This window comes from Thamnophis sirtalis, unplaced genomic scaffold (genome assembly GCF_051295495.1).
Source record: "Thamnophis sirtalis isolate CommonGarterSnake01/CBP01778 unplaced genomic scaffold, rThaSir2_p1.2 scaffold_2, whole genome shotgun sequence".
In the NCBI taxonomy this organism is placed as follows: Eukaryota; Metazoa; Chordata; class Lepidosauria; order Squamata; family Natricidae; genus Thamnophis; species Thamnophis sirtalis.
In genome coordinates this window covers 82,906,602-82,928,159 of record NW_028261382.1, presented here as the reverse complement: position 1 = coordinate 82,928,159, position 21,558 = coordinate 82,906,602, and the positions used below count along the sequence as shown (strand labels likewise).

The 21,558-nt window shown below is 42.5% G+C and overlaps 1 protein-coding gene across 1 annotated transcript; it reads right to left on the bottom strand.

Annotated features, from left to right (window-relative positions):
- Positions 1–2,330: 2,330 nt before the first annotated feature.
- On the bottom strand, positions 2,331–20,065 carry GOT1L1 (glutamic-oxaloacetic transaminase 1 like 1). The gene is made up of 9 exons (XM_087703772.1): positions 19,954–20,065; positions 16,511–16,695; positions 15,145–15,271; positions 13,104–13,216; positions 12,253–12,345; positions 10,913–11,063; positions 8,195–8,360; positions 4,732–4,874; positions 2,331–2,698 (listed from the first exon to the last, which is right to left on the bottom strand). The coding sequence occupies exons 1-9, from the start codon at positions 20,063–20,065 to the stop codon at positions 2,493–2,495; spliced, it is 1,296 nt and encodes a 431-aa protein (XP_087559898.1). The 3' UTR covers positions 2,331–2,492.
- Positions 20,066–21,558: the final 1,493 nt, after the last annotated feature.

Sequence of the window (21,558 nt, the reverse complement as noted above, 5' to 3'; positions counted from 1 at the left end):
TACCTTGTCTCATTTGCTGTCATTTTGATACTGCCTGTCTTCTGAATGAGGCAAATATTCAAAAGTAAAGGTTACAAAAAATAATGCTTTTTTATTGCTACTGAAAAGAGAAGAAGATACGACATTAAGGGAATTAATTGTCAGATACACAACTGATGGAGGCTCGTAGTAGGAAAGTATCCAAATCAGGTCCTGAAGATTTCTGGGTTTATTATTTTTAACTTGCTTGCTTTCATATTTATAGCTTGCTTAGAGGGTCAAACCCCCATTTTTCTCTAAAGGCATCTGGAAGCAAAACTGGAATCTCATTCCACCAACTGCACAACATAGGGTGCCAGTGCCTTCAGGTCTCACTCAATTTGTGTACCTATCACAAAATTGTGGAAGTAGTTTGCAACTGCATTCTCCCAATATGTTTTTTGTGCAACTCTCCAATAGTGCCAAAGGTGCTTTTCCAGAAAGCAACTGGACTTTCTTGTTTTTTTCTCCTTAATGACTTAACCATCAGAAGAACTTAGGAAGACCACCTTAATGGAAGTTTGTTCTTTCAGACTTGCAAGATTCTGTTAATGTAGCTTTACAATAAAGTTGAATTAGTTCATCTAGTTGTGTTTCTTGTCCAGAGGACTGACAATGTTTTAGATTTATGAGGACAAGTTTTGATGCCCATTTGGTTGCAGAGGGAATAACAGAACATTTTGCTCAATCTTTTCACACTTTGGTTTACTGGTTCCCAGTTCCCTCTTAAAATAAATAAAGAGAAATGTAACAAACTATTGTTCCTTTACTTGGTTGGCAAAATACGCGTATTGCTTTACTTTCTTGAGAATGTTCTGTACTCTCTGCTTAGGAAAGGATGTTCCTTAGAACACCACATCTAATTTGTTCCATAAAGGTTTGTCAGCTCTTTTCCTTGAAAAACTAAAAATAAACTATCCAACCGGCTATTAATCCATATCTGCTTGTTAAAACATGTACATTGTCCTTTTTTCAGCTGAACCTTTAATACTTTTCATTTATTGCCATCGCTTTCATGAGTGGTTCCTTGGACATCTCGTGCTTCCTGCTTTAGTGAATTCCAGTCCTCTGCTGTTTGTTTCTCTTTTGTTGATTAACCTTCTGGGTGTCTGCATCAGAGACAACCTAGTGTAGTTACCATAGAAACCAGTGAGTTAACCCATCCTAGCACACATCACAACCAGATTCAAATAAGTCCTAAAAACAAACCAAGAAACACAAACCAAATTACAACACAAACCAATCACAACTCCAAATCTGACTAAGGGACAAGAAATTCCAGCTGGAAACTCAGGCCTGTTTCAGATATTTTTGGGGAATTGCAATCTCCAACTATCTGGAAAGGACCAGATTGGAGAATGCTGCTCTAATTTAAACCCACTCTCTCTCTCTCATATACACATATCATACTATATCTGACAGAAAGCTTATGGGGGCAATCTGAATTCCAATGGAAACTTCTTTCAACCAACCTTTAGAAGAAGGTGGATATATTTTTAAGTGACTGTAACCAGATTCCAGATTCTGCCCTTCTTTGTGTTGGAGGTTATGTATCAGTGATGGGTTTCAATTTTTTTTAGAACCTCTTTTGTAGGTGTGGCCTGCTTTGTGGGAGTGGCTTGCCAGCCATGTGACTGGGTGGGAGTGGCTTGCCAGCCATGTGACTGGGTGGGCATGGTCAACTTGTAAAATGTGGTGAAACTCACTTAACAACGCTCTTGCTTAGCAACCAAAATGTTGGTTCAGGAACTCTGGCATTTGAAGCACGCAAGTCTTAAAGCTGTCAAGTTACAAGACCCTTGCACCCCTAACCCTTTAGAAAAAAAACCCCAGGGTGTTCAAACTTGACAGCTTTAAGATTTGTGGACTTCAACTCCCAGAATTCCTCCTCTCGCTCTTCATCTTGATGATGTGCGGATGGGCGGGGGGAGGGAGCTGGAACTGGTTCTAAATGGCACAGTAGATTTGTGGAACCTCTTCTATAGAAGAGGTTAGAACTGGCAGGAACCCACCCCTGTTGTGTATGTATTAGTATTTTTGGGAAAAGGTATCTGTCCTAAGCAGTGATTAGTGCAGTAGGTTTTCTACCTATAACTGAAAGGAGATTGATTTACAGGACACATAGTGAAGAGTCAGACAAAGTCTAGCACCTAGCTAACTATGTCCTACCAGAAGTACAGTCAGAGAGTATTTACTCCATATATATGAGCCTGAGAAGAAAGCAGTTTCTCAGACAAAGAGTATACAGCAGCTATATACTGGGAAAAGTAGGTGTTGATGTCTTTCCAAAGGACCTCTCTACTTCACAAAGATTCATGTCAGAGATCATTTTAATGATTACTGAATACATAGATTCAACATCTAGAAACTGGAGATCATGATTATGAACAGTTTTGAAAAACAAACATACATTGACCAGATCAAGTATTTCTAAAATACAGTTTTACTAGAACACTCTTAATTTAAGGAGAATCTCATAAATCTATAGAACTCTTCTCAAGTTCTTGGTCAGCTGTTATGTAGGGCTGGCTGGGCTTTTGACAGGTGGTGACCAAGATGGCTTCGTGGATGCTTTGTGCTATATACTCCAAATTCTTGGAGTTTATGCTGCAAATGTTCATCTGCCCATTGGAAAGAAGGTAGATATGTTTGTGCTTCTCTAGGAACTCCACTTGGGAGGCTGGCAAAGAAAAAGAAAGGCTTTACTTTGATGGATCTTCAGCTAACAAGAAAATTTTAGCTTAAATGGGAACAATATGTGCAGCTGGTTTGTATGAAGGGCTGTGCATTTTATGCCAGAAGACTGGCAAACATCTAGGAAACCTATCTATGGAGATTCTCAGTCATCCAGCCATGATCGTCCCAAAGGTGCTTTTTTTCAAAAGGCAACTCGATTTTCTTGGTTTTTTTTTTTTTTGAAGACATGTTGCTTCTCATCCAAGAAGCTTCTTCATCTCTGGATGGTGGGGAATGGAAGGGTTTATAGTCCTTGCAGACAGCCAGTCATTGAGAGAGAGTCATTGAGGCCACTTGGAGGTTCATCTGTGTCTCAGTGATGCAAATGTATGTGGAGCCTTCTAGGAACTGCTGAAAGAACAGTGTTGGAGACTGGAGATAGATAATGATGTACCCCTCCCCGTCTGTTGAGAGAGGGCTGTTCAACTTAGACATAGATGGCCTCTTTCACCCAGCGGCCCTCTCTGTCCAAAATGTTGACTTTGCTGTCTTCAGAAGAATGACCGTTGTCTTTTAAATGCAGATGGACTGCTGAATCCTGTCCCTTATCATAGATAAACCTCCACGTGGTCTCAGTGACTCTCTAAAAGAATGCAAATGACCAACTATCTCCAAGGAATATAAATCCTTCCATTCTCCACCATCCAGTCAGAGCTGAAGAAGCCTCTTGGATGAGAAGTGAAATGTCTTCAAAGAAAAACAAGAAAGTCCAGTTGCCTTTTGAAAAAAGCACCTTTGGGACATCTAGGAAACCTCCTTTTAATGGAGGAGGAAAGGCATTTTGATCTCCGGGGGCACCTATTCAGCCCACATCCCAAGCCCTCTCCAGACAGCTATTAAAATCAGCCAGACATTCCCAACATTCAGAGGGGGGAAACACAAGAAAACTAATAAAAACCTACAATGGGTATAACATTACTTTATAGAAAGACTTCCATTTGTATTCCAAAATAGCAGTGAAAGCAAAAAAAGAGGATTGCATTCAGACCACAGCTACATTCATAACTCCGTCTTTTGTAAGATTCGTCTGCCCTCTGTGGTTTTTGCTTTCTGCATTCAACCCATTCCTGGCTACTCAAAGGTTGCCCATTCCTGAATCAATATAGGCATTGCCAGATTTGGGCAGCAGAAACCTGAATGGCACCATGTGTTCAGACAATAGGTATGGAAACCTCCAATGGTCATTTAATTTTTGTAGCCAAAATGTAATATGAATAAATTAAATGCATACATTTACTTAGAGGGTCTTTGGGTTATTTGTCTTTCCCATCACCCTCTGGCAATCAACTATTGTAGAGCTAATTAACTGAGGGTAATTACACCATAACCACATGGAAATATGTGGAACTCTATTTGTTTCTTTAAAAAAAAACCTTTTGGTTTTTTTGATACCTGGTTAATAAATTTTATTTTAAAAAATAAATGTTATTAATTTTTGATGCAGAGCTTCAGTTTAGAAATATGAGTCAAAGTTGAGTTGACAGAATTCTCAGATCAGATCAACCTTGTTAATCAAACTGAAAAGTTGCACGAAACTGCATGATATCTCTTTTCAAATCAATGTTCATAATTTGGAAGGGATGTTGTAAATGTGCAATAGCTGATTTTTTTTTTCAGATCAAATTGTTCAGAATCAAAAATTTCAAATTATCATCAGTCCTTGAATTCAAGGATTGAATCAATGATCAGCACAGAATTCAAGGTTTTGATTGGATCAGCATTGATTTTCCCAACCTCCATGGAAGATATTTATAGTTTGGACCGAGAAATTGGGAGTGGCCCAAACTTACCAATATCTCCCAAGTGCAGCACTCCTATCACTAACTCCTACTGAGTTTATCATGAAGGAGTTGCATAGTTTCGACATACTCTGATGCAGAAATGAAAAAAGAAGCCATATAGCAGTTAATGTTTCATCAATCAGTGGTTAGGAAGATCTATTCTTGGTTTGTCAACAACTATTTATTGAATACTTACGATTCAATCCACTAAAGCTGTAGACTCCCGACTGCCTTGTAAGATGCTCCCAGGAACCTGGTGTTCCCAGAATCCGCAACTTCTCTTTCAACTTTTCCCTAATCAACATAATCCTCTTTACTAGGGTCTGAAGACTTTGCTTCCTAAGAAGGTTGGAGTTCAGAAAAACAAAAGAAACCCATGGTTTGCAAACCAATCATGTCTATTTGGAACTGATCAAAAGTTCAATCTCTTATTACAGCAATTAGTTAACGTAGCAAGGCTGGGAAGAGTGTGTTCTTGCCAAAAATAACAGTTCTAAAATGGTACTGGTTGATCTGGCTTTCTCCAACATGATAGCAATAGCAATAGCAGTTAGACTTATATACCGCTTCATAGGGCTTTCAGCCCTCTCTAAGCGATTTACAGAGTCAGCATATTCCCCCCAACCGGTTGTTGGATGAAATCACATTTTGTTTTTTCCCACTTTACAGGGTTAATCCTGTAAGGGAGGCAGGAAGGAAACATTCTGGTGCTGTTTCTAGCCTAATCTTTATTGCCCTGCTTACAGAAACTGCCTCTCCGGTTAACCCTTATTACATTGTAACAGCTAAGATGAAGCGCCCATCAACGTGAGTGATGTTGAGTTGGCCACGCCCACCCAGTAACATGACTACCAAGTCCCACTATTTGTATCCCCTATCCCCCCCCCCCCCGACTTGGGTTGTGAACCGCCCTGAGTCCCTTCAGGGTAAGGGTGGCATAGAAATATAATAAATTCAAATTCAATACCTGGGAGATCCTAGCTGTAGTTTACTTGTGAGCACCATTGGCTGGGAGAGGCAGGTTGAAAGGCCAATGGTGCTCACAAGTAAACTGAGGCTCCTAAGTGGGATCGAGCTTCCCCACTCATACTTTCAGCTGACAGCATCGCTGGCAGCCACTTCCTGAAGTCTGTGCTCTTCCTGCTGCTGCTTGCCCTCCTCGATGCGTGGAGGCAGGAGGCAGTGGTTTGGTTTGCTGCCTGCGAGCTCCGGGGGATGAGTAGCCAAGCAAGCAAGTCAGGATCTGCCAGCTGCCTCTAATCTGCAGTTTAATCATGAGCATATTTACTCATGAGCATGGTGCTCATATTAGAGACAGCCAGTGTGGGCACTATATCTAAAGGGCAGTCAGTCTTTGGCAGAGGTGGTGTCGACTCTGCTATGTGGCGCTGGGGACCCTGCTGGCTTTTGGGGCTGCTGCTCACCGTATCCTGCCCAACGCCACACAGGAAAACTCCCTGGGAGTTCCGGTACACCTCGCTGCCACCGCAGCTGGGATGGGGACGAGGACACCATTTCTTCCGCCCCCACTCGCTTCTCCTGCCATGGCCACTGCCCTCTCCTCCCACCACCTTCTTATTATGTCACCACCCTCTCCAGCATGCAAAGCTTGCTGGGCTGTCTTCCCCATCCCCACCGCAATGCTTACCCATGTGTTAGCAGGAGGCGGCAGTGGATGCACATGGTGAAGGTGAGGCAGGGCAAGCATCCGACCAGGGGCATGGCCAGCCAGAAGTCACTACCGGTTCTGTAACCCAGGCCAGCGTATTACTACCGGTTCAGCCGAACTGGTCCGAACTGGTAGGAACCCACCTCTGTGACCAACCTAGATTTGATTTTTTAGCATTATCCTGGGACATGTATATTTGCCTTCATTAGTGACATTACTAGCCAGGAATGTTAGAAGCTGTAGTTCAATAATTCATTGGGAAAGGTAACCGTACTTTTAAAGTGTGCATAGAAAGATGAATGACCACCAGTCCTACAGTTTAGAACTTCCTAGAATATGCACTGTAAAAAGACATTGATGAAATAATTGGCTAAAAGCAGTACAAACAAATGATTCCTAGAAACCATTTCCAAATACATCAATATCCGGAGGGTCATGCTGTGCTTAATAAGCACCACTCAAGGTAACTATGTTGTCGCTTCTACTTCCAATAAAAAAACAAGCTTTATTCTACTCATCAGTTAGAAATTTCAGGCTAGAAATGTTGGGAATTATGAGTGTTAGGAATATAATTCTAATGGTTGGTTTGCAATATATAAATCATGTAACAGTGGTGTATCTGTTTCTTTAAATCATACTGTAAAATGTGATTGGTTACTGTTTTTTCTCAATCAGCCATAAGAGGGAGCCAGAATGACTGTCAGCTCTCTCTGTTTGGTAGATGCTGGGCTGATCTGTTAGAAAGTGCCGTGAGCTATTGTAAGTTTTGCAACTGCTAGCAAACTTTGAGTACTGAACTGATTATATGATATGGACTATGTTATTTGGATTATCCCTTAACTGAAAGGCATTGATGACTGACTGTCTTATCCGTGTATGACTTGGACTGTTTGATGGACTCTGATACCTCTATTTCCATGAAAGTAAAAGCCTATTTAAACTGCAGTGTCTCTGTATGCTGGTTTGTGTGTTCTCAACACAACTCTCACAACGCTTCGCTGAACGTACTCGCTCTCCCAATGGGGAGCTTGCCTAACAATGAGAATTGAATTCTCAATGTAGTTGGGAAAACTAAATTATCTGGAACTAGAAGACAATCCGAATAACTTATTCTAACACTTCTGTCCTCGTTCACCAGGTGTTTTCCAGAATCTTTATTCTTGTTTTATTTAGATGAGGACACTAAAGATGACAGAACCTCCATCTGAAAAATGACTTTATTGGCTTTTTTCTTTGTCTACCCTCATACCAAGCAAATAGTTTATAACTTAAAGTATATTCTTGGATACTTTACTGTTGTGGCTCAGCAGGAGCCGTTGGAGCTGCCACCAGACTCCGACAGGAGTGAGGGGCCCTATGAGTTGGCTCTGGAGAATGTGGAGGACCCTGGAAAGGGTTCCGACTCTGAGCAGGGCGCAGAGAGGCTGGTTGGCCACCAGGAGGAACCTGAGTCTTGGACCAGTGGGGAGGAACAAGGGAGAGTTTGCTGGAGGCCAGTAGTGAGTTGTTCCTGGATGCACGCCATCAAAGAGCTACTAGGCGTCAGGAACAATTACGCAATTACTGAAGGTAATTGCGCTCAGCTGGTGGTCATTAGGCTCCTCTCCAGACTATAAAAAGCTACTTGTGCACACTCCCCTCTTTGCAAAAGTCAACACAGAATCGAATGTCTGAGAACTTTGTGTGAGCTTGGCAGGCTGGATTGCTGCCAAGCCTTATCTGTGTTTATTGCTGCCCGAGTTTGTCTGAGTTGCTGCCAAGGTCTTTATCTGTTTGTTATGCTTGGCTTTCAGCCACCAAGGTTTTGGTTTCTTGCTATTAAAGTACATTCCAGTTAAGCTTGTCTCGGCAGTCATTACTGGATGAAGGAGGGGTTCAGAACACTTTACTATAGCAGATGGATCATCACAGTCCCAAGGTGGTAATACAGAGAGCAGATCTCATGGCTAATATAAATTCAGACTGTCTGGTTACATGCCTTCCTTCTTACCATTCATAGAAATGATCAGGACTGGTCAGTACCATTGTTATCACCCGTGCCCCTAAGCTGGTGGGTCCAAACCATGACACGGCTATTAGCTGAGCTATCTGTGAGTAGATTCGGATCAGGGTTTGATTGTCTGTTGTCACCACAATGAGGTTCCCGATTCGTTCATCTGCATGATATAGCCAAGGAGACACAACACTGCAGTATTTAGTGTACTGTAGTTGAGTCAGTATTTCTTTGAAACTAGCTGTCTCTAAATATTCCTTCCTCCCCTAAACCTCTTAATGTTAGGGTTCTTGCCATTTCATCAAATACAGAAACTGATTCTGATTCACTCTCTGTAGAGTTCACCAATTACTAAAAGAAGAGTTCCCCATGAACTTAATTTTAGGGATGGGGCCTTGGGAGAGGAGTTTATCTTTCTTTGAGGATAATATATTGTTCTGATCAGAAACAGAATCCACATCAAGAGATGAACGGTTTTCTCTTCTTTCTTCCTCACTTCACAAACTCCAGGAAAAGCAGAGTTGGATTACTTTTGCCAGAGATGTGAACTGATGTTCAAGAAAGATTTTTGAGTTAGTCTAGGATCCGTCTAATTTCAGGGCTGAAAGTGGTCTAGCCTATCCGACATTAAATCCATCAGACTTTGGTAGGATGACTCAATGTCTAGCAAGGTAACTTCATGAGACCTACTGATACTAGGGATGATGGGTGAACTTCTAGTTGTAAGACCTTCTGAAGAAGTTGTGGACTTTCAAAAAGAGACTGGATTTGGTATAGGGTCCCCTGCTCAAGCAGGCGGTTGGACTAGAAGACCTCTAAGGTCCCTTCCAACTCTATTATTCTATGTTCCTCCTTTCCTCCAATGCTTTTTGATAGGCGTGCATTTCTATCCTTAACACAACAGAAGTTGAACCTGTTTAAGAGAGAGGAGCAAGAATATGTGCTCCAAATCAAGGATTTCCTGATCTCCAGGAAATGATGTGACAACAAGAACAGCTTCAAATTATTTAATTGCTGCCTGGCTGTTGCTGTGGCTACCTCTCTTTGCATCTAAGTCCTTGTTGGATTCTTTTGCTTCCTTCCTACTTCAGCCTTTTTGCTTAGGACTCATTCTTTTTATGATGGACAGCTCCTCTGTTTTCCTGTTACAAGGAGGAATTGAGCCAAATCGCTTGGAAGATAAAAAATAGTTTAATGTCAATAATGAAGGCTTTATTATTGTTCAGCCGTTTTCATTTGCTATGTTGCCCACTGAGGGGAAAATTGATAGAGTGATATAAAGATTGTGTAATGTCCAAAAAGACATGGATTCAAATAGCTCTTTGAAAACAACAACAATGCTTTGAATATGCTGAAGCCACCCTATACCCAGATTGGTGAAGAAGTGCTAGGAGTGATGCACAAGTCCTATTTTTAAAAAATCAATAATTTCTGGTCTAAGAACTGAGCCATTGACACTTGAGTTTGTGACATGCCCACAAGCTTTCCAAATCTATTAAGTAACATAAGTTGTTTGGCATCACAAAGCCATTTTGCAGAGCTCAATTTATGACACATCAGAATGGCATCCATAGCTCACAGTCTTGTCTTTATCTTTGGATAAAACTATCCAAAGCATAAATAATATAGTCACTGAGCATCAATGCAGCAAAGGAAAGTCTGTAATTATTGTCCAAAGGGAATAGATAAACTCTAAGGTGAACCTTTCGGTCCTGAAAATTCAAGAACATAATTTCTTTTTTCTTGTATTCAGAGCCCCCTAGTGTTTGGGCATACATATTGTTTGATATCTTTTCAGAGAGCATTTTGTTTTAGAACTAGAATGCATCTGCACTTATTAATTAATTATGCATTGATGTTCAATTATTTCCATTGCTACTTTGACAGAAAAGATCATATCTTATAAGCAGACCTCTTTTTTCAATCTTCATGCCCTCAAATTCAATCTTTAAATTTCCTTAAGTGAAGAGAGAAGATGATGAAAACTTGATGACTCTTCTTGAAATTTTGGAGAACTATTGTTAGTCAGGTAGTAATTTTGAGGTCTATCAGGATCTGTAAAAGTGAACCTTTGAGATTGTACAAGTACTGATTAAAGTGGATGATAATGACAAATATGTCATGCAGAAAATGGTAGACAGTTGATAGCAAATACAGAAATGGGTTTGCCGGTAATCTTGATGAAAACTAGTGCAACTGTATATCTGTGCACTGTTGAGAACAAACTTGGAAATGCAATCCAAATGTTTCCCTAACATGTTTAGTCACTGAGAAAACAACCCTCCTTATCTGGGTTGCAAATACCTATGCACCGAGGCACATAATGATGGACTTGCAGATGGTTATTATTTCAAAGAAGAGAACACAAATTATGACTGGCTGTTTCATGGGTATATACCATTTCTAGAATCAAAACTAGGAATCTTCTAATGGAAAGAAACAAAAGTGCGTCCAACTTCTTCATGTAGTCAAGAAAAGATAGTCCCTGCATGTGCTATAACAATGGCAATATCAATTAGGCTTAAATACCACCCCAAAGGGTTTTACAGCATTTTCTGTGTGGTTTACAATGAAGCAGCATTGCCCCAAAGCCAACAGCAAGTACATGTTTCAAGGCACATGTACTTCCAATTTGTGCAGAGATTCACAAATGACATTTAGGTGGTCCCAGTTCCCAGGCGTGTGGCAAAGATGGGTGAGAATGCAAACACTTACCATATAAGCCAAAGTTTTTAGAAAAGGACTGAGCACATAACAGCTCAAAACCTTTGTTTACAAAGTAACGTATTGCCCAGGCATCTCTGTCCAAGTCTCCTGAAGCCAATCCTTGAGCTGAGACATCAAAAAAGGGGAAAAGATGCCTTCTCTGGGGAAACAATGGAAAAGAAGAAGGGAAAGACAGCAGATGTCTTCTTATAAATATAGTTCGTTTGTTATGGTGAAGGCATGTAATAGTACAATTTGGTATCAATGCCACCTTATGTTTAGCTTAGAAATTGCTCTTCACTGAGACTATGGAACTTCTGCAAGCAAGACAGCATAGATTATAGCTTTTATATCAAGTACAGAAATTATGTGGGCTGCCAGAAGGGAAAAAAAGGTACATCTAACATTCATTTTGACAGTCCCCAGTATGTATGTCAAGTCTTGCAGGCTAGTAATTGTGGATGTGCATTGTCTAAAAACAATGCAGGAATAATGTCTGAGAATCGACACAGAGGCAACTTAACTGTCCTCTCTGACTCCATTCGAAGGAAAATAAACCCAGTTACTCTGTTCTAGAATATCTCAATCATTGGAAATGAGAGAAAGATGTTTTGCATATAGGTAGTTTTCAACTTATGAGCCATTGTGTTGAGATCGTTTGAAATTATGATGAACCATCCAAAAAGTACTCATGACCCAGTTCTGAAGTTCTGCTGACTACACATCCATGTGGACATGTGACATCATTTTGGGCACGGAGCCACTAGCCCGTATTTATGGCCATTTACAGCATCCTGTGTCATCATGATTTATAATATTTGTGCTGAAAACTAATGTTTCCTTCTGGTTTTCGGCAAAAAATATCCCATAGCAAACTATGGCTTAACTTAACGTATATGATGATCACTTAGCGACCACAGAGTTCTCTTTAATGACCTCTGTGTTCATTATTTTACAGCCATCATGACTAATTAGGACCCTAACGGGCAGGCTCCATTGTGGTAATCAGTTAATGACTACCTGTAGTATCTATTGTTCTCAGGTTCAGTGCATTCATATAGAAATAATTCAATTGTAATTTGAATGCTGGTCATAGAAAAGAATCATTACTGTTGCCATGCCACATACCTTCTTAGTTTCAGAATATGTAGGAGGAATTAAATTGAAAGGGTTCTTAAACTTCACAGATCTTGCAGTTTAGCCTAAGCTAACTCAGAGAAGGGTTCTAATGCCAGACAGGCATGGTGTCAACAAGAGGGATGCATCACTTTTGCAAGATATAATGTAGTCTCTCTCTCTCTACATATCGTGACCTCTCTGGTCATCCTTCTCCTGATGTCCTCACTTGCCTTCATCATTGATGCAACTCTTCTCCATTCAGAGGGCTTCAAGCCAATTTCTTCAGGAGCATGCAGGCATATAATGGAGCCTTCTGGGGCATTCTGCAAGGACATCCAATACAATAGCTATCACTTTTGATGGGCAAGGACTTTGGGAGTAGGGCAGAAGGCTAAAAAGACACAACTGGGGGCAAAAAGAGAGAGATCTACCAATGGGTTATTTACTGTAATTACTAACAGTTTTGGAAACAACACAGTTGATTCTAAGATGCTAGAAACAGTATACAGTATACACATGATGCATAAGAGCATGGGGCAAAATTATAGATCCGTGGTAGGGGATATATTCATTTTTTCTTCTGAAAAGTCTCCTAAATTCATATCCATGCATATCCTATTAAAGTGTTAGAAGATGGAGAAGAAGTTAATCTTTTTTGCTCTTATCAGCTGAACTGGAAAAATTGTCAAATGATGTAATGTGATATAGGTCAAATTCCCACATTCCTAAAACCATGACTATGCTCTGAAAGTCATTGTTTTCTTTTTTATTTTTGTAGAGGAGAAGAGCAGTCAGACCCTGGGGGCTGAATTAAGAGAGTCATCAGCCTAGAGTCGTTATGTTCCCACACATGATCTAAACCCAACCCGTCTTCACTTGACTCTTATCTACTGCCTATTCAGTGCTGAATGATCATTGACTAGATTCTTGTGAGCAATAAATCTTAGCTGCAACTTAACATATGGTCCTGATCCTTTGCACATGTCACAATGCCTTTGAGCCCAATGGAGTCTAACCACTACACCAGATGGTTATAGGGATGTTGCTCTAACTAAGCATAGAAATTGTTGCTTTCTGGTACCTGCAGTTCTGCCAGAAGCAAATCTATGTCAACCAACAGCTTGATGGGATCCCAGTAACGGTAAGAACGAATGTCTGCAAAGCCAGCAACTTGGAATATGCAACCAAGAATGTCTGAAAAATACAGGGATACCCATTAGACCATTTTGTGCCACATTATTGTTTTTAATTTGGACAGAACAATGCGCTGATAATAAATTATGAGATGTGACTCATAATTCAGTGATTGAGTGTATGGTTTATCTTCAGAGGTCTGAAATCTAGTATTCAATTAAAAGTAATCAGGTAGCTCAATTTAAGTCTAGGTAGGTTTAGGTTTAGGTAGTTTTGTTTATATGCCGCCCTTTTCCCTGGGGGGACTCAGGGCGGCTTACAGTTCAAAAGGAAGGGAGGACATACAAATTAAATACATGAGACAGTACATCGTTAAAAAACACAACATTCATACAATTCGGGTGGGTTGAGGTCTTTAGTCCCAGGCCTGTCGGGACAGCCAGGTTTTGAGGGCTATGCGGAAGGTCTGAAGGGTGGTGAGGGTACGAATCTCCATGGGGAGATCATTCCATAGGGTCGGAGCTGCCACCGAGAAGGCTCTCCTCCGCGTGGTTGCCAGTCGAAACTGACCGGCTGATGGAACTCGGAGGAGGCCTAATCTATGGGATCTAATTGGTCGAGAGGAGGTAATTGGCAGTAGGCAGTCTCTCAAGTACCCAGATCCACTACCATGGAGGGCTTTGTAGGTGACAAGTAGCACCTTGAAGCGTACCCGGAGATCGACAGGTAGCCAGTGCAGCTCACGGAGGATAGGTGTTACGTGGGTGAAATGAGGTGCACCCACGATCGCTCGCGCGACCGCATTCTGAAGTAGCTGAAGTCGCCGAATACTCTTCAAGGGCACTCCAGCCTAGAGGTCACAAGGGCACGGGTCTATTGAGATCTACTTCATAGGAAAGATGAAAACATTTCACTAAATGAATCAACGGTGCATAGTAGATTTGTTGTTTTGTTGTTCATGAAATTGGATGTGGTTTGGTTTGTTTCCCAGGCTAGAGACAGGTGACAGGTATGTTCTCAATCTCAATGTTCTAAAACACTAAATCAGTGCATGCATGATTTAATTACTACATCGCTACAGGAAACATTTTATTGTTATTAGAGTTGTCTTTTGAAGCCCTCATGATAAATCCAAGTCTCATTCATATTTATTTTATTTATTTATTATTTTATTTTATTTTATTAATTTGTATGCTGCCCACTCTCAAAGAGACTCAGGGCGGCTTACAAGTAAAAAAAGGGAAAGGGAAGGACATACAAAAACAAGACAACATTAAAAGATTCACAACATTCACAACCTAGGATGGGGCTGGACAAAATCAACAGCCCCAGGCCTGCCGGAACAGCCAGGTCTTGGTCGCTTTGCGGAAGGCCGGAAGGGTAGTAAGGGTCCGGATCTCCACGGGGAGATCGTTCCATAGGGCCGGAGCAGCAATAGAGAAGGCCCTCCCCCGGGGAGTCGCCAGCCGACATTGACCGGCAGATGGAATCCGGAGGAGGCCTAGTCTGTGCGATCTTATAGGCCTAAGGGAGGTAATTGGCAAGAGGCGGTCTCTCAAGTAGCCAGGTCCGATACCATGTAGGGCTTTAAAAGTAACAGCTAGCACTTTGAAGCGTGTCCGGAGACCAATGGGAAGCCAGTGCAGCTCGCGGAGGATAGGTGTGACGTGGGTGTACCTAGGAACACCCACTATCGCTCGTGCGGCTGCGTTCTGGACTAACTGGAGTCTTCGAACACTCTTCAAGGGCAGCCCCATGTAGAGTGCATTACAGTAGATCTACACAGATACATCATTAATCAGATGCTTAAAGTGGTTTCTGCTATATTCTGAGCTCTAGATGGAAGGTGAAGGTAACCACATGACCTTCCAATTTCTTGATTTGTTCTTGTCGTGTCTGATTTTCCTTCCTAGCAATGTTCCCAATGGCTTTAAGTTTCAATTGTAGGACTAGGTCATACCATAGGGATGAAAAAAATATATATTAGCTACCCAGTTGTGGTTCACCAATATAGATAATTGCTGGAGTTGAATGGTTGGGTCGGTACCAACGGTGCAAAAATTCAGCTCCAATCCATATAGCACCTGTCCCACCGATCGTTTGAATACCACCTGCCTGTTTAGAGAAAATCAAGAAATATTTTTTTAATTAACTAATCATGTAGAAATGTCAGCTCAACGTTTCAAAAAAAATTAATTTTCATAGCCAGTGTTTCTCAACCTCAACAATTTAAAGATGTATGGAGTTCACGTCCCAAAATTCCCCAGAAAGTATATTATGCAAACTCAACTAATGATGGTTTATTTAATAAGTCATTGTTAAACAGATCACTGCTTCGAACTGATGAAAGAAATGTCCTACTGGTTTTGACTCCAAGTGGGGAAAAAAGACACTGAGCCCTGAACAGAAAAGGTGATCACATGCTTCAATGTTGGTGGAGAAGAAGAGAAGGGCTGAAGGAGGGGCTTGCTAGGCTTTTTATAACCTGTTCAGTCCCACCGCTCTGTTTCCTGTTCCTGTGTAAGAAATGTATTCTGATTGGTTGTCAGACTCCCATGGGGCCATGCAGGGGCAACTCTCTAGGCTGTGTTTTGAATCCAGATTTGGTTGAGTTCTCAGAGGCCATGTGGTGAGTTGGGGCCAATATTATCATGCTTTAATCCCATCCCCCTGAAGCTGAAGTAGAGAAGCCTTTATTATGTAAAGTGGACTAGCTTGGCTTTCTTAATGGCCCATTGACAAAGTGGGGATGGGCAGGAAGCTACAGGCAGCTATTCTGTCTTTTAAAACATGTTTCTTTCTTTTCACATCCAGAGAAATATTCTGCCTTTTCAATATTTCCTAGGATATTTCATTTTTCTGGGAGAGGGCTGGGTGATAACTTCCTACAGAACCAAAGATGAATGCTAGCAGAAAGTATGAAAGACAAAAGAAGAATTTAACTACCTTCTTTCAATAGGCAACCTAAAAATTGATTCTGGACCAATAGGCATTGGGTTAGTGTTGATGACTGCAAGATTGAAGCATCTCTTCTTCCTTTCATTGGAGGAAGGGTTCTCACGTTTGGGCCAAATCACAGTTTTCTTTGACAAGAGCAACTGTGCAGAGAAGAGAGCTGTTTAATTTTTTCATGATTATTCCCAAGGTGCTAATGGCCTTAAACATTCGTTCCTCTCATGCCATGGCAACAAAATAAGCTGTCATAATTAAAAAGGAAAAGCTCCATTATTTCCAACAGGGACTCCATGCAAGCTTTTGAATGTAATCAGTAAGGAAATATATATATATATATTTGTTCCTTCCATATCTCTGTCTCCTAGGCATATGGCCGTATTCATATAAATATCCCCATACCCTGTTGTCTAAGAAAGCCTTATTGTTCTTGCCAATAACCAGCTCCATGGCTGTTTTGGTGAACTCCACGATGCCCATGTCTCTGAGGTATTCATGATCCAAGGTGGGATCTTCAGGGATTTTCAACAGAATCTTTTTCACAACTGGTGGGATCCAGGTCTCATCACCATCATCAGTGTGGCATCCTGGGAAAAGCAACAGAGCTGGCCTGAGACATAACTACCAATGCTTCAGGGATGAAAACAGTGCCAGTCAACATGCAGTTACTTTCATTATAAACATCACTGCCTGAGTTTGAGTTTGAGTTTATTGGTCTTGTATGCCGCCCACTCCCGAAGGACTCCGGGCGGCTTACAACAAACAAGGGAAGGGGATAAATAGACAAAACAACACTTTAAAATATGCAACATTCACAGTTACCGTGGGGCTGGATATTTCACAAGCCCCCCGGCCTGCTGGAGCAGCCAGGACTTGGTGGCTTTGTGGAAGGCTGGGAGGGTAGTAAGGGTCCGGATCTCCACGGGGAGGTCATTCCAGAGGGCTGGAGCTGCAACAGCGAAGGCTCTCCCCGGGGGAGTCGCCAGCCGACATTGGCTGGCAGATGGAATCCGGAGGAGACCTAACCTGTGAGATCTGATCAGTCTAAGGGAGGTAATCGGCAGGAGGCGGTCTCTCAGATACCCAGGTCCGATGCCATGTAAGGCTTTATAGGTGATGACCAGCACCTTGAAAGCGGGTCCGGAGACTAATGGGTAGCCAGTGCAGCTCACGGAGGATAGGTGTGGCCTCCCGATCCAGGTAGGGTCGCAATTGGTGCACCAGGTGAACCTGGCCAAAGGTCCCCCTAGTCACAGCTGAAAAATGGTGTTCTAAAGTCAGCTGGGGATCCAGGAGGACTCCCAAATTGCGGACCCTCTCTGAGGGGCATATAATTTCACCCCCCAGCCTGAGAGATGGAATAATTGGCCAATCTTTGGGAGGGAACATCAGAAGCCACTCGGTCTTGTCTGGATTGAGTGCCAACTTGTTTGCTCCCATCCAGACCCTAACAGCCTCCAGGCACTGGCACATCACTTCTACTGCTTCGCTGAGTTGGCACGGGGCGGACAGACACAACGGCGTATCGTCCGCATATTGGTGGTACTTAATCCCGTGCTGGCGTATGATCTCACCCAGAGGCTTCATGTAGATGTTAAATAGGAGGGGGGACAGGAGCGAACCCTGCGGCACCCCATAGTTGAGGGGCCTTGGGGTCGACCTCTGCCCTCCAACCAACACCGACTGCGACCTGTCCGAGAGGTAGGAGGAGAACCACCAAAGGACGGTGCCTCCCACTCCCACCTCCCACAACCGTTGCAGAAGGATACCATGGTTGCTGGTATCGAAGGCCGCTGAGAGGTCAAGGAGCATAGGGTGACCCCTATCCCTGGCTCACCAGAGATCATCGATCAGCGCGACCAAAGCAGTTTCAGTGCTATAACCAGGCCTGAAGCCAGACTGAAAGGGATCCAGATAATCGGTTTCATTCAAGGACTGTCAGAGTTGAGAGGCCACCACTTTCTCAACAACCTTCCCAACAAAGGGAAGGTTGGAGACTGGCCGATAGTTACTCAAAATGGCTGGGTCCAGAGATGGTTTCTTCAGGAGGGGTCTCACCACCGCGTCCTTTTAGGAGGAGTGGAAAAATTCCCTCCCGGAGAGAGGTGTTAACTATCATCCGGATCCAGCCACGTGTCACCTCCCTGCTGGTCGAGACCAGCCAGGAGGGGCACGGGTCCAGTATACAAGTGGAGGCACTCACCGCTCCCATGGCCTTGTCAAGCCTCAGTAGGAAGTGATCAGACCATGACAAGGGCAAGGTCTTAATGCCCTTCAACTCTAGATCATATCTCCACTGCTCCGAGAGGAATACGAGGTCAAGCGTGTGACCCGCTGAATGAGTCGAACCCCGGATTACTTGGGTCAAGTCCATGGCTGTCATGGAAGCCATGAACTCCTGTGCCCTGTCAGAGCGTTCACCAAGTGTAGGCAGGTTGAAATCCCCCAGAACCATAAGCCTGGGGAACTCTACCGCCAACTCGGCTACTGACTCGAGGAGCGAGGGGAGGGCTGTTGCAACGCTGTTGGGAGGTAGGTACGTTAGCAACAAAGCCACTTGACCTGCAAGGTCCAACTTCATCAGGAGGGACTCACACCCGACAAGCTCCGGAGCAGGGATCCTACGAGGAACTAAAGACCTTCGGACGATGACCGCCACTCCCCCACTCCTTCCTTGGGGTCGAGGCTGATGAAGCACCTGAAATCCTTCTGGGCACATTTCAGTGAGGGGGACTCCTCCCTCCGGGTCCAGCCAGGTTTCAGTAATACATGCCAGGCCTTTCGAACTTCATAGAACAAGGGTGCCAAGCTCAATTTCATTGAGGACTGCATCAGCATTATGGTTGCCCTCAATGGGCCAGTTAACTGGGTGACGGTGACGAGGTGGGCATGGCTGGGTGGGCACGGCTGGCTCGAAGCCTCTCACTAGGTGTGCCTGACTTTTGATAGCTGGGTTGGAATGGAACAAGTTGCACCGTCTAACTTGTCATGGGGACAATTCGATGCCCCACAAGATCCTCACTTCCCCAAACTGCTGGTAGGATACACACACACACACACAGACAAACACAATGCATTCCAAGTTTGGGGACTCCTTGGGGACAAGGTCTTCTCTCCAAGCCTATGTATGATTGGCACCTAACTTGTAGGGGACTGTACCATTTAGAGATTTTTTAAAAATGTGAAATAGAACATAGAACATAAAATAACATGGGTTGGAAAGAAACTTGGAGGTATTCTGGTCCAACCCTCTGTCGAGCAGGACATCCTATACTAATTTGGACAAATGGTTATCCAATCTCTTCTTGATAACCTCCAATGATGGAGGCAAGCCACTCCTGATTGTTCTCAGAGTCAGGAAATTTCTCCTTAATTCTAGGTTGGATCTTATAAAAGATCTAATAATTTCCCATCCATTATGTCCTGCTCTCAGCTCTTTGAAGAAATGTCTACAATGTGGTTTAAAGAAAGTCGATCTTATCATCAAAGTTTGTTGTGGATTATAAATCCTAGTAAGTGTGAATAAATGTTGAGCCTTGGCAATTACTTCGACTTTTGGAAGTAGTTTGTCTTTGCCTTCTTCTTCTTAGGGCTAAGATGAAATGACTGTTCCAAGGTCACTCAGCTGGCTTTGTGCCTAAGGCAGAATTATGATCCCCTGTTCTCCCAATCACCAGAGAACCAAAATAGAGCTGCTTCAGATATGGACAGTACACTAAACCATAAACCTTACTTACTGTGGTATCTAATAGGGCAGCATATACATGTTTGTCAATAGAGATTTCTTTCAAAATTGGTATTCAATATGAACGGGGCTATTCGTATCTGAGAAAGAATTGGTTTACCTGCATGGCAAAGGCACACTTTTTGGGGTGAGGGATCTTCCCTGTAGACATCTAAGGGAACGTCTATTGCCGTGGCCAAGGGAACATCCACGAAGACAGAAAGAGTTGTCATAGCAGAGTTTAGCTAAGACAAAAATGATTTTTCAGACAGACTATTGTTCTGTTGGAAAGCTGGTCTACCAAGTTCTAGTACAGCTTGCAGAGTTTCTAAGGCAACTGTTTCCTGGGAAACCAAATATATTTGCCCTTCAACATTCTGAACTAAGTAAAAGATAATGCATCAGATGGTTTATCAGTCATGCTATCCTGCAAAAATGAGCATGTATTTGTTCATCTGGTTGACTGGCAGAGACCATGTATACACTCCTAATTCCACATATAGCGCCACACTAGCTTTAGATTTAGGGCTTGTTCACAAATTGTGTCCAATCATAACATGGTTTAATTGGTTTTTGGTACAGCAGCTGGTATGAGCCCAACTGATATATTTTGGTAGACATGTCTTTAAGCTCCATCTCCTTTGGTGACCTTCTCAAAAGTGACACATTGAGAAGCTATTAGGGTTCCAACGGCACAAATTCTCAAAGCTGCTGGCTCCAAATTTTGGAAGAGGAGGAATCCAAGACATATTTACCTAGCACTCTGCTTACAAGAGGCCTACAATTAGCCAGTGACAGAAAAACTTCCATAATTGTTAATAGATGTTTTGTAGTACCAATTCAGGTGAGCCCTATCCAAAGCATTGGCAAGCAGAAATGAAGCTACAGACACCTTACCACAATCAAAATATAGAACACTGTTCTGTCCCCTCTTCTCCACTCATTAAACAGACGACAGGCAAACAACTTAAAAGGAACTCTCTATCAGTTCTCGGCTCAGACTGGCTGCGAGCCCAAAAATAACATAAATAAAGTCTCTGACGAGATAACAAAATACCAAACAAAAACTCTTACAAGCAATGCACTTCTCCAAGTGTCTTCTTGAATCAGAAAACAGAAAACAAAGCACTTTTCCAAGTGTATCTTACATAAACCACGACTGATGATCAATCAATGTTGAACGAACCACGGAACATTGACTCCTGCAACCAGGGCGTGGCACCATCCATCCTTTTATCACCTGAAGACCCACTAACGAGCCCCAGCTGCATTGTTAAACTTGCATCCCGAAAAGACTCACAGAAGACTGCTGCTGAGTCACAACAGAACACTACATTAGATTGGTCTATCGGACTCTCGTGTTCTAAACCAGCTCTTGTTCATAATATATTGCCGCTAATGCATATGGATTTAATGTTAGATGGGAATTATTTATTCACAATGAAACAAAAATTTTATTGTTTCTTGCTTCTGTGATCAGGTGGCCAGCACCAAATTAAATACCAAGAGGAAAGAGATGCTTTTAGAAGTATTTAGTAGGTTACATGGGAACAGAACTTTAGGCTTTAAATTCAACAGGGTTCTTAATCCACTAGGAACAATAACAAGGAAAACTTCCCTTTGGGTCTAAGTGAAAGACGTTTAATTATCATTTCTAATTACCTATAGAACCTCAGGTTGTGCATTCCTGGGAGAAACTTAGCTTGAAATGAGAAATAGTGAAGAT